The sequence below is a fragment of the Herpailurus yagouaroundi genome, unplaced genomic scaffold (assembly GCF_014898765.1).
Source record: "Herpailurus yagouaroundi ecotype Mexico unplaced genomic scaffold, PumYag 186, whole genome shotgun sequence".
NCBI lineage: Eukaryota > Metazoa > Chordata > Mammalia > Carnivora > Felidae > Herpailurus > Herpailurus yagouaroundi.
The window spans coordinates 9984440-9997192 of record NW_024412417.1 but is presented as its reverse complement, the minus strand read 5'-3'; the positions used below and the strand labels follow the sequence as shown (position 1 = coordinate 9997192).

Here is a 12753-nt window from a genome sequence, read left to right as displayed (position 1 = left end):
AAAAAAAAAAAAAAAAGCATAAATTTGAAACTTGGTCCAAACCAAAATATAATAGATTCCAGTATATCACTCCTAAGGTTAGTACTGTTATGCCCTAGTTTATTGGCTCGTTGGATATATTTACTACCTTCTTATATTGGAAGTTCATTTCCCAAAGCAAAGTTTATGTATTTTGGAAGCAATTAGGGATTATGTTTCCTAATTGACACACCTTTCTTATTTCATGGCAATGTGACTGCCAGTGGGCAGTTTCTAAAAGTAATCGATGCATTTTTTATTTCCCAAAACTGAACCTTACGTTTAAAGAGAAAGATCATATACCAAGACATCTGATTTTTTTTTTAGAATTTTATGCTTGCTGACAAAAGAAAGTATGAAAAGATGGCACATTAGTGTGCCCTAGAATTGTTAGAAACAAAAATAATAGGGCCCCAAAAGAGGTACAGGCATGACATACAGCCTAATAGTTAATGTTGTAAAGATGTGTAAAAAAATGTACTTCCCTTGAAAAGAACATTTCTGTAGTAGGACCAACAGGGCTGGAATCTCAATATTTAGCACGCCAAGTAATTGATGAGTCAGAGAGGCTGGAACTTTCTGGAAGTGATAATGGTTCATCTGCTATTACTGAAGTATGGAATGGAGATGAAGCTTCTTGACTAATTTTCCTTTTTTGCCCCCATCAAAAAGTCTAGCTTAAAATTACAATGTGATATCATATTTTGCCTACGAACTAGTGAAGTTTTTGTTTTGTTCTTTTTATTGCAATAACTAATGCCAAGAAGGCTGCAGTATTACTGGCACTCTCATGGAGTTGGGTAGCATGGCACTACCCTCCGAGAACTGGGTTTCATTGTCTTCATCAAGAGCCTTAAAAATGTTTCTAATCTTTGATCCCACAACTTAACAACAACAACAACAAAAATAACCCAATTTAAAAATGGGCAAAGGACTTGAACAGACATTTCTCCAAAGAAGATGTATGAATGACCAATAAGCACACGAGAAGATGCTCAACATCACTAATCATTAGGGAAATGTAAATCAAAACCACAAGGAGACACCACCTTTTACCCATTAGGATGGCTACTAGCAAAAAAGAAAAAAAAAAAAAGAATTAACAAGTGTCAGTGAGGATGTGGAAAAATTTGAACTCTGTGCATTGTTGATGGGGATATAAAATGGAGTAGCCACTCTGGAAAACACTATTCCTCAAAAAATTAAACATAGAATTACCATACAGTCCAGAAATTCCACTTCTAGGTCCATATCCAAAAGAATTGAAAGCAGGGACTTGAACAGATATTTGTATGCTTGGATTATAGCAGCATTATTCACAACAGCCAAAAGGTGGAAGAAACTCAAATGTCCATCAACAGATGAGTGGAATAGTATGTCATACAATGAAATATTATTATCCAGCCTTAAAAAGGTAGGACATGCTGAGACATGCTACAACATGGATGAACCTTGAGGACATTATGAGATAAGCCAGTCACAAAAAGACAAATGCTGTATGATCCCACCTATATTAGGTATCGGAGTAGTCAAACTTACAGGTACGGAAAGTAGCATGGTGATTGCCAGAGGCTAGAGGAGGGGGAAATGGGGACTTGTCATATAATGGGTAGAGACTTCCAGTTTTGCAAGGTGAGAGGGGTCTGGACATTAGGTGTACAATAATGTGAATATACTTAACACAACTACAAACTTAAAAATGGTTATGATGGTGAACTTTTTGTCATTTGTATTTTACTATGGATTTTAAAAAAGATGTTTCTACTCTTTGAAGCAGAAATTCTGTGTTAAGCAGCAGTAACAAGAAAAATCCTGGGGTGCCTGAGTAGCTCAGTCAGTTCAGCAACCAACTCTTGATTTCAGCCCAGGTCATGATCTCACGGTTTGTGAGATCGAGCCCTGCATCAGGCTCTGCACTGACAGCGTGGAACCTGCTTGGGATTCTCTCCACCCGCCTCTCCCTCCCCCCATCTGCACATGTGCGAGCTCTCTAAACAAATAAACAAGCAAATTAACAAATAAATAAATGAAAAATCCTAAAACGCTGAGAAAAAAATACGTATGAAGAAGTTTATCACTAATTTTCTACAGCAAAAAAATTTCAAAACAGCTGAAAATGCCCTTAAAAGAAATGAATATTATAGGGCAGTTACTTAGAATAACATGGAAACATTGAAATGATTACACAAAAGTGTGCAATAACATGGAAAAATACTTCCAAACCTGCTCATCCATTCAACAGGTATGTATTAGGACTGAACGTGGTTCCTTCCTGTATGAAGTTTATTCTCCAGGTGAGGAGATGGGCTTCTGAGAGCACTCCTTTCATATAGGGCTCTGTCTTGTTCATCGTGGTGTCTCTAGCACCCCGAACAGTAGCTGGCCCAAAGGACTCAGTAAATATTCGTTGGCTAACCAGCAAGGATAACACCGCACACACAAAAATCCAATTCCAAGTAATACATAATTTAAAGATGGCTTTAAGAAAAAGACAATTCTATGAAGGCTTTGGGACCTTAGACCAAGAAGAAATCCTTGAGACCAACAAGGAGAGAAGAAAAGTTCCTCATAGTAAACAACGCATCCAAGTTTTCCTTCCCCCAAAAGGGCGACCAGAAGAAAGAGAAGGGAGAGGGGGTTGACAGTGAGAAATGGGGCTGGGTGGAACGACTACGGTGCCCTCCAGTGGCTGAGTGCACATGGGGCATTGCCAAGAGTGACAGCCTGGGCGGCCAACAACTGCCCTGAAGGGAATGCTGTGTCAGAGGCCCCAGAGTCCACGCAGGCTCTCAGGTCAGGCTTGCTGACCCCTGGCCTAAAACTGTAGGTAGGAAATGGCACTAGAGTTTTGTTTTCTTGCGTGTTCCAGTGGGCTAAATCCTAAACTGGATAAGAAATTTCTATTTGCAAAAGTTATGTTAATTGTGTTGATTGTATAATAAGAATACATTACATAGAGCCTACGAATCTATGTTCTTTTTGAAATCACTGAAAATCTGAGTGTGGCTTGCAAATATTTTCAAACTAAGCTACTGGATGTGCATTTTAAGGGTACCTATGCCTAGAAAAAATAATACATTAACATAATTTAAAAAACAGTGTGTAGCTTTTATATATATTCTTACCCTAAAATTAAGTTTGTCTTTCGTTCCCGTTATAGGTATCATATTTTATCAGGAATTCCTTGGTGCAGCTTTTCTTACCATATTTATATATATTTTTGGGTGAGTAAGTGTCTCAGAAGTAAGGAATGTGAAATCCTGTTACTTTTATGTAGGATTTTTGGCATTGTACCTCAGGTATAGAAAATTGGAAGGTAATATAAGAAAAATGAGTTTCCTGAGCTCTTAAAAGAAACATATTTTTCAATTTAACACCCTACACAGGGTGTTATATGACCCTACACAGGACTCTGTGTCTTTGACTTGGTGATTTGGGTATCTCTCTGAGGGTTCTAAAACTGGGGATGTTCAGTTCCAGCCAAAGTCTCGATAAATCCACTGGTTGTTGTAGCTACTCCATGACCTTTTTGTACTAAATCAGATTTACCTCACTCTTGGAAAATTCTAGGTTAGATCTCACTCAGGAACCACAGATGCCTCTGGGATTATCTAGAATAAAAGGTCAAGTCTAGGACAGATTATTAGCTTTGGACCTAATAACATCAGATTGGTGGTACCCCTTCTTTGTATCTGGACGCCCATCATTCCCCCTTCCTGGAGATTTGGTGGGCATGATTGCTGACATTCTTGCAAACAGAGGGCAGAATGTTGACAGAATGTCACCAATGTCTAAGATCCTCTGTTGGTTCCAGCTGGCACTCCCTTAGCACTTTAGCTGTTTCTTGATCTGGTGTTCTGCATGACCATTGTTACGCAGACTTGAGCCCAGACTATTTTCAGTGTAGAAAACCATCTAGCTTGAAAATTCAATTTCATAAGATGCTTGGGCGAGCCTAAACTTCTAGGATCTGGAAACTATGACTATTCTTATGGCCAAGGACAATTAAATTTCTTAGAAAATTAAAGAACTTTGTTTTTGTTTTGTTTTGTTTTGTTTTGTTTTTGCTTGTGTTGTGTGCCAGTAATGGGTCTGGGCATGCATGGATAGAAAATGAGACCTAGTGTCTACCCAAAGGGTTTAGAGCCTGATTTAGCCTCCAGATGGTAAAAACCTGGGGCAGAGATTTATTGGAAGCTGCCCAGGTCTTGGTTCTGGGGGAAAGTATTATTGGCTGCAGCAATTAAGACAAGTTCTAGAAGGCTTACCATGAAAAACAGAAAAAACAAGACCAACGGAATTTGTGTCATCATGTAGAATATGGAGCTCGGTTATTTAACACCCTGAGTTGTTTCATGTTCTTGTGTTCCTTATTAATATTACTCTTACAGGTGTTTTCTGTCATTCCTTGGTGTGTTTCTGATCACAAGAAATCGAGATAAGGAACATCTGCCACAGTCTTACATTGATTTTGGAAATATTCCTGGTAAACTGTCTATTCTTTAATTTATGATGGAAAACTTTATCCATATAAATTAGTAGTCGCTGCTATTATTTGGGGTGTTAAAATTAATATAAAACATAATTCTTATCCTTAAAAAATGTACATTTAGCGATGAAACCAGAAGTGATGTTTTAACTGTAAGTGTTAGTAATCATTTATTTGAATGTCAATTTCGCACAGAACACTGGGGATATAAAAGAACTGGCCCTGTTTTCTTGATTTGGGTGATGTCGCAAATTTCCTTTTTGGATTTCCTTAAACTGAAAAAGGGTGAGGGGTAGGAGTGGGGAATGGCTGCCAACAGCAGACCCCTGCTGCTTGGGGAGCCTTTGAAGGAACATCTAAGGGCAGGAGGTTGGGCTGCTAAGGAATATAGTTCCTGGAAAGATTGCAGTGGCCTCTGCACTGTGGGGCCAAAAGGGATGTTCTTCACAGTCACCTGAACATGAATAGCTTCTTCCCCTCCCCCACATTTGCCTTCATCCTGATCCACATAACATGCACCGTCTTCCCAGCCCCCCACTCTCACTGGGAAATAACTTGCTTTAGTCACGTAGACAACAGAAGCAATATTCAGAACAAAGCAAAGTTTGCTGTGTCCTCACCCCCTCTCCTGCCCACCCAGTATCTCCAGCTTTGCTAGGGATTTGGGGTGACCTATAGGTTTCTAGACGGAAGTAACGGTGATCTGACAGCTTCCTTTACCATTCTGTTAGGCCCAAACCTTCGAAGCAAAATTCATTAAAGCCTTCTCCCTATGACTGGGAAAATATGGCCCAAGAAGTTCTGTGTTCTCTTTCCCTCTTGAGTCCCCTGATCAGCTAAGAGCATTCAGGGCAAGAATTGGCATTCACAGCAAGGGTGTGCATTTTAAATGACGTGTATGGTTAGAAGTTCTTGGGTGGAAAATAAAGTTTTCATATTTTTAACCCAAGTTTTCATTTCACAAAGCCCCATACATAGGATCAGTAGCAGCTTCCAGAATCTGCTATGAAAGTCTGTTTTCTCTGTTGTTATATACTTAGAACAAACATGGAAAAGGGGGAAGGACACCGGGCAGGAAGGTGTGGAGATGAGTGGACGCTTCATGTCCCCACCGTGACTGATCCAACCTGGTTTCCATGCCCAGCACAGTAGGCCCTGTGCGGTGGGGAGACAGCTCTCTCCTGTGGACGGCGCATGGTCACAGTCAAGGGACATCGAGTTCTGAGGCCTTTTCTTCCCGGTGTTTATCTCTTGTTTAGAGGGTGACCACATATTATAAAAAAAGGTGGGGGGGAATAAAATGTGGCTTGGAGAGAGGAGAAATTATTAAGACTTATCCTTTTGTATGAGCACAAAAGATTTTCTGTGATTACTATCTCCACAGGGAAACAAACACTGGACAAAATACAACCAGATTCAAATGGCTTATCCTATGGAACTTTGCCTGATGGAAGTGACTCAACGAAGAGCCAAAGTGGAGAGAAGAAAGAGGTCTAAAATGCCGAGAGGGATGGCTTCTGGCCTGTTATTCGATATCACCTTTGAAAAAAACTGCACATGTTCCATTTGTGTCCACAGCTTTTCTGTGCTGACATGTGCTAGCTAGCATTACCGGTCCTTCACCGTGTCTCCATTTGTGCGGACAGCGGGGCCTTCCTAAGCCTTGACAGCCTCATGTCTTCATGGAATGTAATTTGAAGTGTTCCCCACACCCTGGACTTGCCCCTAGTGAACTTCTAACTGGCTAGATCTTAATTAGGGCCTGGCTACTCAAGCAGGACTGTCACACAAAAATGTGCGTTCACGATTTGGCTACAGAGCACATAGGCTGCTCTTCCCACTCGACTTAGAGCGTCAGCTGCTTTGCTTTAAAGAGACATGTTAATCCCACAACCTCATTCTGGTACCAAAGGTTTGAGAACATTCATTTCTCCTACGACATCTTTTATGAGCCTCCCCCATAAAGATCTCACCTTTCTATTCCTAAGTTAGAATGGTGAATCATCTTTCCTGAAAATGAGCCCTATTATAACACATCCTTTTATCTTTAAAATTAAAGTTTGTAAGTGGCATTCTGTGATGGTGTGTACCTTGGCTGGTGAACTTTTTCAGATTAAGAAAGGAACCACCTCAGAATTAGGACCAATTTTTCAAAAAACATAGAATGATGAACATTTTCTTCAGCTGTATGATCCTATTATATTTGAGTTGAAATTGAAAACTTCATATCCTATGCCTGTATTTGTTTAGTTCTTATGACTTATCTACTGGGTATATTTTAACTCCTGACACAAGGGTCAAAACTCATATTTAAGTTCTTAGTGTTACCTTCACTAGCATACCATGTCTTCCCCAAGTTATTATCTCGAGCTTTATAAATTCTTCTAGGCAAAAGGACAGCTATGATTAGAGACCTGGATTTTAGCCATTGAAGTCTGTAGACATAGCCAGGTGGCCCAAGCTGAGACCAGAGAGGAAGGCCATGTGCTGCTGTACCCTGCCTGGCTCCACTGCTGTGACTAGTCAGATACCTACTAGATATATTTGTAGGGAGAGTCCATAGTCATATCTGTTATTTATGAACTGCTAATATATTTAAATGAGAAGAAAAAAGCTAGCCTTCACTGTAACCAAAATCAAGTAATAAGCCCTATCCCTAATGACATTTCAGAACCTTCAGATCACGTCTGACATGCCAGTCCAAAATTGTTCAGGCCAGTTGTCTGGCATTTGTAAAGGTTGTTTATCCCGGAGCTCTTGAGACTGTCGTCTGAACTGCTTTGGGTCTTTTAGCCTCGTTCCTTGTCGTAACCTATGCTCCTGACCAAACCTGGCCACAAAGGCAAGATCCGAATCTATCACCCACGTATGAATAATAGCCTAGAGCCCATGTCTGGCTTTTGAGCTCCTGTAAGAATTCCTGCTATTGTGGAAAGTATCCCCCTAATTCAAATAAAACAGTCCTATAATTTATGGCATGTTTTACTGAATCGGTCCAACATGTTGGCACTTGAAGGCTCAGCTAAGAAATGTGTCTGGTGTCTTAAACTACAGATTTCTGATGACTCTTAAAACTGGTTTCAAAGATTGCGAAAATATTTAGACTAAAGAGTTGTACTTGAAGTGGGACTCCATTTATAGCTATAGCACGTGGTTTTGAGCACTGCAGAATTTTGCACAGACACAAGCATGATGCCAATACTTTAGTAGTTGCCAACATTCGCATCTTTTAAAAATTTTGTGAAATGACATTGACTTATGCACATTTGAGCAATCCAGCAATGCTTTAGAAGTCCAGGCAACGTACAAAATATATCGAGACCTAATTTTACTTTCCACATTGCTTCTTCAAAGCCAGGTGAATAGGAGTTTTAGTTGTATTGGCTCATAAGATTTTTTAAATTACAAAGTGCATGACAACAACCAAAGCCAACCCAGTCCTTCTCTTGGCATTGTGAATTGGGGACCTTTAGCCAACACTTGACTCATTTGACTGTTTGTCTAGACGAGGGGCCTGCAAAATTTTCCTGTAAAGACGCACAGAGTAAATATTTTTGGGTCTGTTGGCCAATGTTGCTTGTCGCAGCCACTCAGCTCAGCCATGATAGCATGAAAGCAATCATAGATGATACGTAATGAATGAGCACGGCTGTATGCCAGTAAAACTTTATTTACAAAACAGGTGGTCAGCCCTAGGCCTGTAGTTTGCCAAGCCCTAATCCAGACTCCCTTGCCCTTGCTATGCAGTGTCTTTCTTGTTCCTTGGACATTCAGGAGTTGAAAAAGTGGCACTTCATGGTCCATGACAAACTAGGATGCTATGGCATGGTGGAGCCATGTCTTGATATTTACATTAGGATCTTGTTGCTTATATAAGATACAGATGGAAGTGGTGAGTTCATTATGGGTGCCCAAGTTTCTCTTGAAAGCAGTGGTTCTTTTGTGAGCACCACTACCTGAACGGGAAGAGCCTTTCCAGTCCCATAGTCCAAGTTGATAATAGCCTCAGAAGCGCGTACGAGCTACCTTTCATCAAAGCAGAGGACTTTACCATCTGATTGTTTTCACTTTAAGTGTTTGCTTAGTCTATAACCATAATACTTTCACTACCAGAATCACTTGGGAAAAAAATACAATAAAAACTTCTCAAGCAGTGACTCAGAATGTATTTTTCAACACCCCCATCCCACCCCCACAAGCTCCTGGAAATTCTATTTTGTGGCAAAGAAAGAACAGGAAAAGGCAGATTTCGTAGATTATTGCAATGTCAGTGCTAGTGAAGAGTAATGGTGATAATGTGCAAGTTTGGCTCCAAAAGAAGCAGGTGTAAATGGTGGGCATGACTTAAATGGATTGAAACACTGAGCCAAGTTCCTGGAAGCCAAGAACCCTCTCTATGCTCCTTGTTTCCAAGCGCACAGCTCATCCAGTGATGGTAACCGTCTGCGCTCGGCCACGCTAAAGGCTGCTTCATACTTGCCAATTTAATAGTGATGTTATGGACATAAATATAGCAGTAATTAAAATGAACCTTCCCACCCCCCACCCCCCCGCCAGACTGCTTTCCTTAAATTCCAGGGCTGGTTATGGAGATAATCCTTGCGCTGGCCACTGCCTACCTAATTCACATGTCTGGCGCTAGTGAATCTGAGTGCTTTAGTGAAGTTGCTAGATAAACACCACACGTGTTGAACTTTTAGAAGAAGATCTCAGAATTGAGCCTAACGTGATTGTGTGGGAAATTTAGGAGCTGCTTCTAATCGTTGGACTCATCAACAGTCTGGCTCTTATTATGGCTGTCTTGGAATTAAAAAAGAAAAAAATCCACACAAACATGGTTTCCATGCAAATACAGACCAATCTTGGGCTATTCAACGTCGTGTTTTTAGCAGTTGTGGTAAGTGCAGGGAAAAGCCTTCCCACCCAGGAATTCTTGAGTCTGTCCCCTTTCTTACCAGCCTCAGGGTACCACACAACATGCAGCCCTGTGCCAGGAGAGCAAATCAGTTACAGGAGCTACGACCCGTCCAAGGAAACATTTTTTGCAAGAAAGAGAGGAAACTCCTCCCTCAGTGTTGGTCCTTATTGAGAGTTAATGAGTCCCAACCACAATGTAAGAGAGGCATATCAACTCCAGTATCAAATAAATGTGGTGTTTTGGGGTGCACCCAGCTGAGCCAGATGTTGCCAACAGTTTCACAGAGTTCCAGGCAAGGTGCAAGATAGCCCCCGTGTTCCAGGAAAGAATCTCCTTCCCAGGGAGCTGGCAAGTGCCAGAGAAGGAGCCCCTCCACTCCTGACGTGACCAGCACGCGTGAACCAAAGCCACTTTGCACATTTGAGCTGCTGCTACCCAGACGCAAGCTAATCCTTCCAGTGTGCACACATCCCACTTTGGGAGACTTTTCCTTCATGGTTCTAATTTGAAAACCAACCTCAGCAATTTTGTGAGGTTTGGGCTCTACTCCTGTCCAAAGTTCCTCACCTAAACCTTCTAAAACGCTAAACACGAACAAGGAAATGACCCAACTCAAGCACTCTTGATCCAGGGTCTTGAAGTTTGAGTTGTTTGCCTGATTATAGACCCAATCACCACATGCCTCAAACTTCCCAAAGACTGATTAATTCGCTTAAACATAATTGATCACATACTATTTTCGATGCAGTGTGTTTAAGGTTATTAGGAGTATAAAAATGAATTCGACATGAAGACCAGCTCCGCAGGAACTTCTGTCTGGTAAACAACAGCTTTCATTTCTTGAGCTCCTATGATGTGCCAGGCGCTGTGCTAAGTCTTTCACTTGTGCTACTCACTTAACCCTTATAGTTTCTGTACCAGGGAGGTCATTATCCCTATCTTAGAGATTAAAAAAACAGGGCAAGAGGCAGGGCAGGGACTAGGGTAAGTCAAGAGAGGCACCTGGGGCATGAAATTGAAGAAAGATCACAGAAATCTTACTCTCAGTATGGTGACAGGGCTGACCCAGCACCTGCGGGGCCCTGAGAGTGAGTAGCTCCTTAAATGCTGTGCCCTAAGCACCTCCTTGCATCCTAGCTCTAGCAAAAAAAGTGAAGTGGTTCAACCAGTGTCATTCAGCTGGTGACTGGCAGAGCTGGGATCTGAACCCAGGACATCTAACTCTGCAATCCACACTCTTATCGCTAGTATCGCCATACCTACACTGCACAAGACAACATCAACAGTTCCTTAAAAGACTTGAATAAAGGCTATGGGAGCCCAGAGGGGAAAGCGGTCATTTTTTACTAGGAGGCAGTCTTCAAAAAGAAATTGGGGATTATGGTGGGTTAAATGGTGCTCCCCCCAAAGATTTGTCTACCTCCTAACACCCAGAACGTATGAATTTGACCTCTTTGGCCAAAGGGTTATAGATGTAATTAAATTAAGGATCTTGAGACAATGTCATCCTAGATTACATTCTGGACTACTCAATCCAATAATAGGGTCCTTATAAGAGATGGAACAGGAAAAGATAACAGACACACTGGGGGAAAAGCCACATGAAGATAGAGACAGAGATTGGAGTCACGAAGCCATAAGCCAAGGAATGCCAGGAGCCACCGGAAATGAGAAGAGGCAAGGACAGATTCTCTCCTAGATCCCTGGGAAGGAGCACAGCCTGCCAACACCTTGACTGATCAGAGGATACCTTTCTATTATTTAAAGCAGTGCAGTCTGTGGTACTTTGCTGCGGTAGCCCTAGGAAACTAACACAGGTATTGAGCTGGCCTTCAAAGTCCATATAGAATTTAGACCTAGATGGAAACCCGTGAGCAAAAGAGATGCTGAATAGCTCAGAGTAAGCTTGGAAATGTCTGCAACATGGAGTCACGCGAAGAGGAAGGCAATTGATAGGACAAGAAAAGCAGGTTAGAAGGCCTTGAGTGGCCAGCTCTGACACAGAATTAAGGGCTTGGGTTTGATTTGTGAAGGAAATGATGGCATTAACTTCAGTTCTGGGGGTGCAGGGTGGACCTAAGGACATAATAAGAAACTCACCTCTCAGAATTTCATGACATTCCCCTTTATCTTTCTTAGTCATTCACCATCGATATCAGATGGCATAATAAACATTCAAGAAGCAAGGACTGAATTCAGCCTTTGCATTTGTGGCACATCACATCCTACCAGAAATGACCAGTGTAGCCAGGCCATAAAGGCTGGGTGGTGACCCCTGAGATGGCCTTGGGCAGAAAAGCTGGGCCCAGAGAAGGGTGTGCCGGGCCAGCCAGAACTGCATTCCCCAGAACCTGAATTGGGAGATGTGGAGAGTGTCAAGGGGTTAGGCGGGGAGCTGAGGCTGGGAGCCCTCCTGGGGAGGTGTGAAGGCAGAAGGCACAGCAAGGGCCATAGCAAGCCACGGTCAGTAGGAGACTGAAGTTATAGAGAAGAAGGAATTGTGAGCATAGAAGAACCAAATCTGTTGGCAAAGCAAGAGAGGCAGTGAGCAATACTATAAGAGAAGTAGACGCAGAGTGGGGTTGACCGGCGAGTTTCGGTGACAGATAGCCAAGGCCCAGGCCCAACATGGCAAGGTCCAGGTGAGTGAAGCTCACCTCCTTCCACTCAGAGGCATGTCTACAATAAACAGCCAACCGCCAGGGCGCCCTGGGGGGCTCAGTGGGTTTAGGGTGCCACTCTTGATTTCAGCTCAGGTCATGATCTCACAGTTCGTGGGATCGAACCCCACATTGGGCTCTTCTCTGACAGCACGGGGCCTGCTTGGGATTCTCTCTCTCTTTCTCCATCTCTCTGCCCCTCCTGCACTTGCCGTCTCAAAATAAGCATTAAAAAAAATAACAGCCAACCCCTTCTCCAGCTGGCTGGAGAGACTGCGTTCCTGGCCACGGGAAGGGTCTGATTTTTCCCAACACTCATGGGGTTAACAGAAAACATTAGTTAGATGTGGCTGCTGCTAGCACTTAAGGGGAAAGGATGAGCCCATTTGAGAATCGCTTCATGAAATTCAGGAAGAAGCTCTTCCCAGCATTCAAATTACAGGGCAGCACTGTTCAATGACAGTCCATAACCAGTAGGGGGCGGTCTTCAGATAGGAGACAGGAGAAGGTGGGCCCAAGAAAATGACCACAAGTTTCTGGTGGCTCCTATGCTTAATCTTAATGAACATCATATCCTTGTTCTTTTTTAAAAGTGTAGTAAACCTGATATATGGTAATTTAAGAATAGCCAAGGCATCTGCTTGGCGGGGGGGGGGGGGGGGGGGGGG

At 42.4% G+C, this 12753-nt stretch overlaps 1 protein-coding gene across 5 annotated transcripts in view; it reads left to right on the top strand.

The window, feature by feature from the left end:
* Nucleotides 1-8664, top strand: part of NIPAL2 (NIPA like domain containing 2) — an 82547-nt gene extending 73883 nt beyond the window's left edge. For all 5 annotated transcript variants that reach the window (XM_040494086.1, XM_040494085.1, XM_040494082.1 and 2 more), the window contains 3 exons: nucleotides 3179-3242; nucleotides 4410-4504; nucleotides 5892-8664. In XM_040494086.1, coding sequence (XP_040350020.1) covers nucleotides 3179-3242; nucleotides 4410-4504; nucleotides 5892-6004 — 272 coding nt within the window. In that variant the 3' untranslated portion in view covers nucleotides 6005-8664. The remainder of the gene's footprint in view (nucleotides 1-3178; nucleotides 3243-4409; nucleotides 4505-5891) is intronic.
* The last annotated feature ends 4089 nt before the right edge of the window (nucleotides 8665-12753 follow it).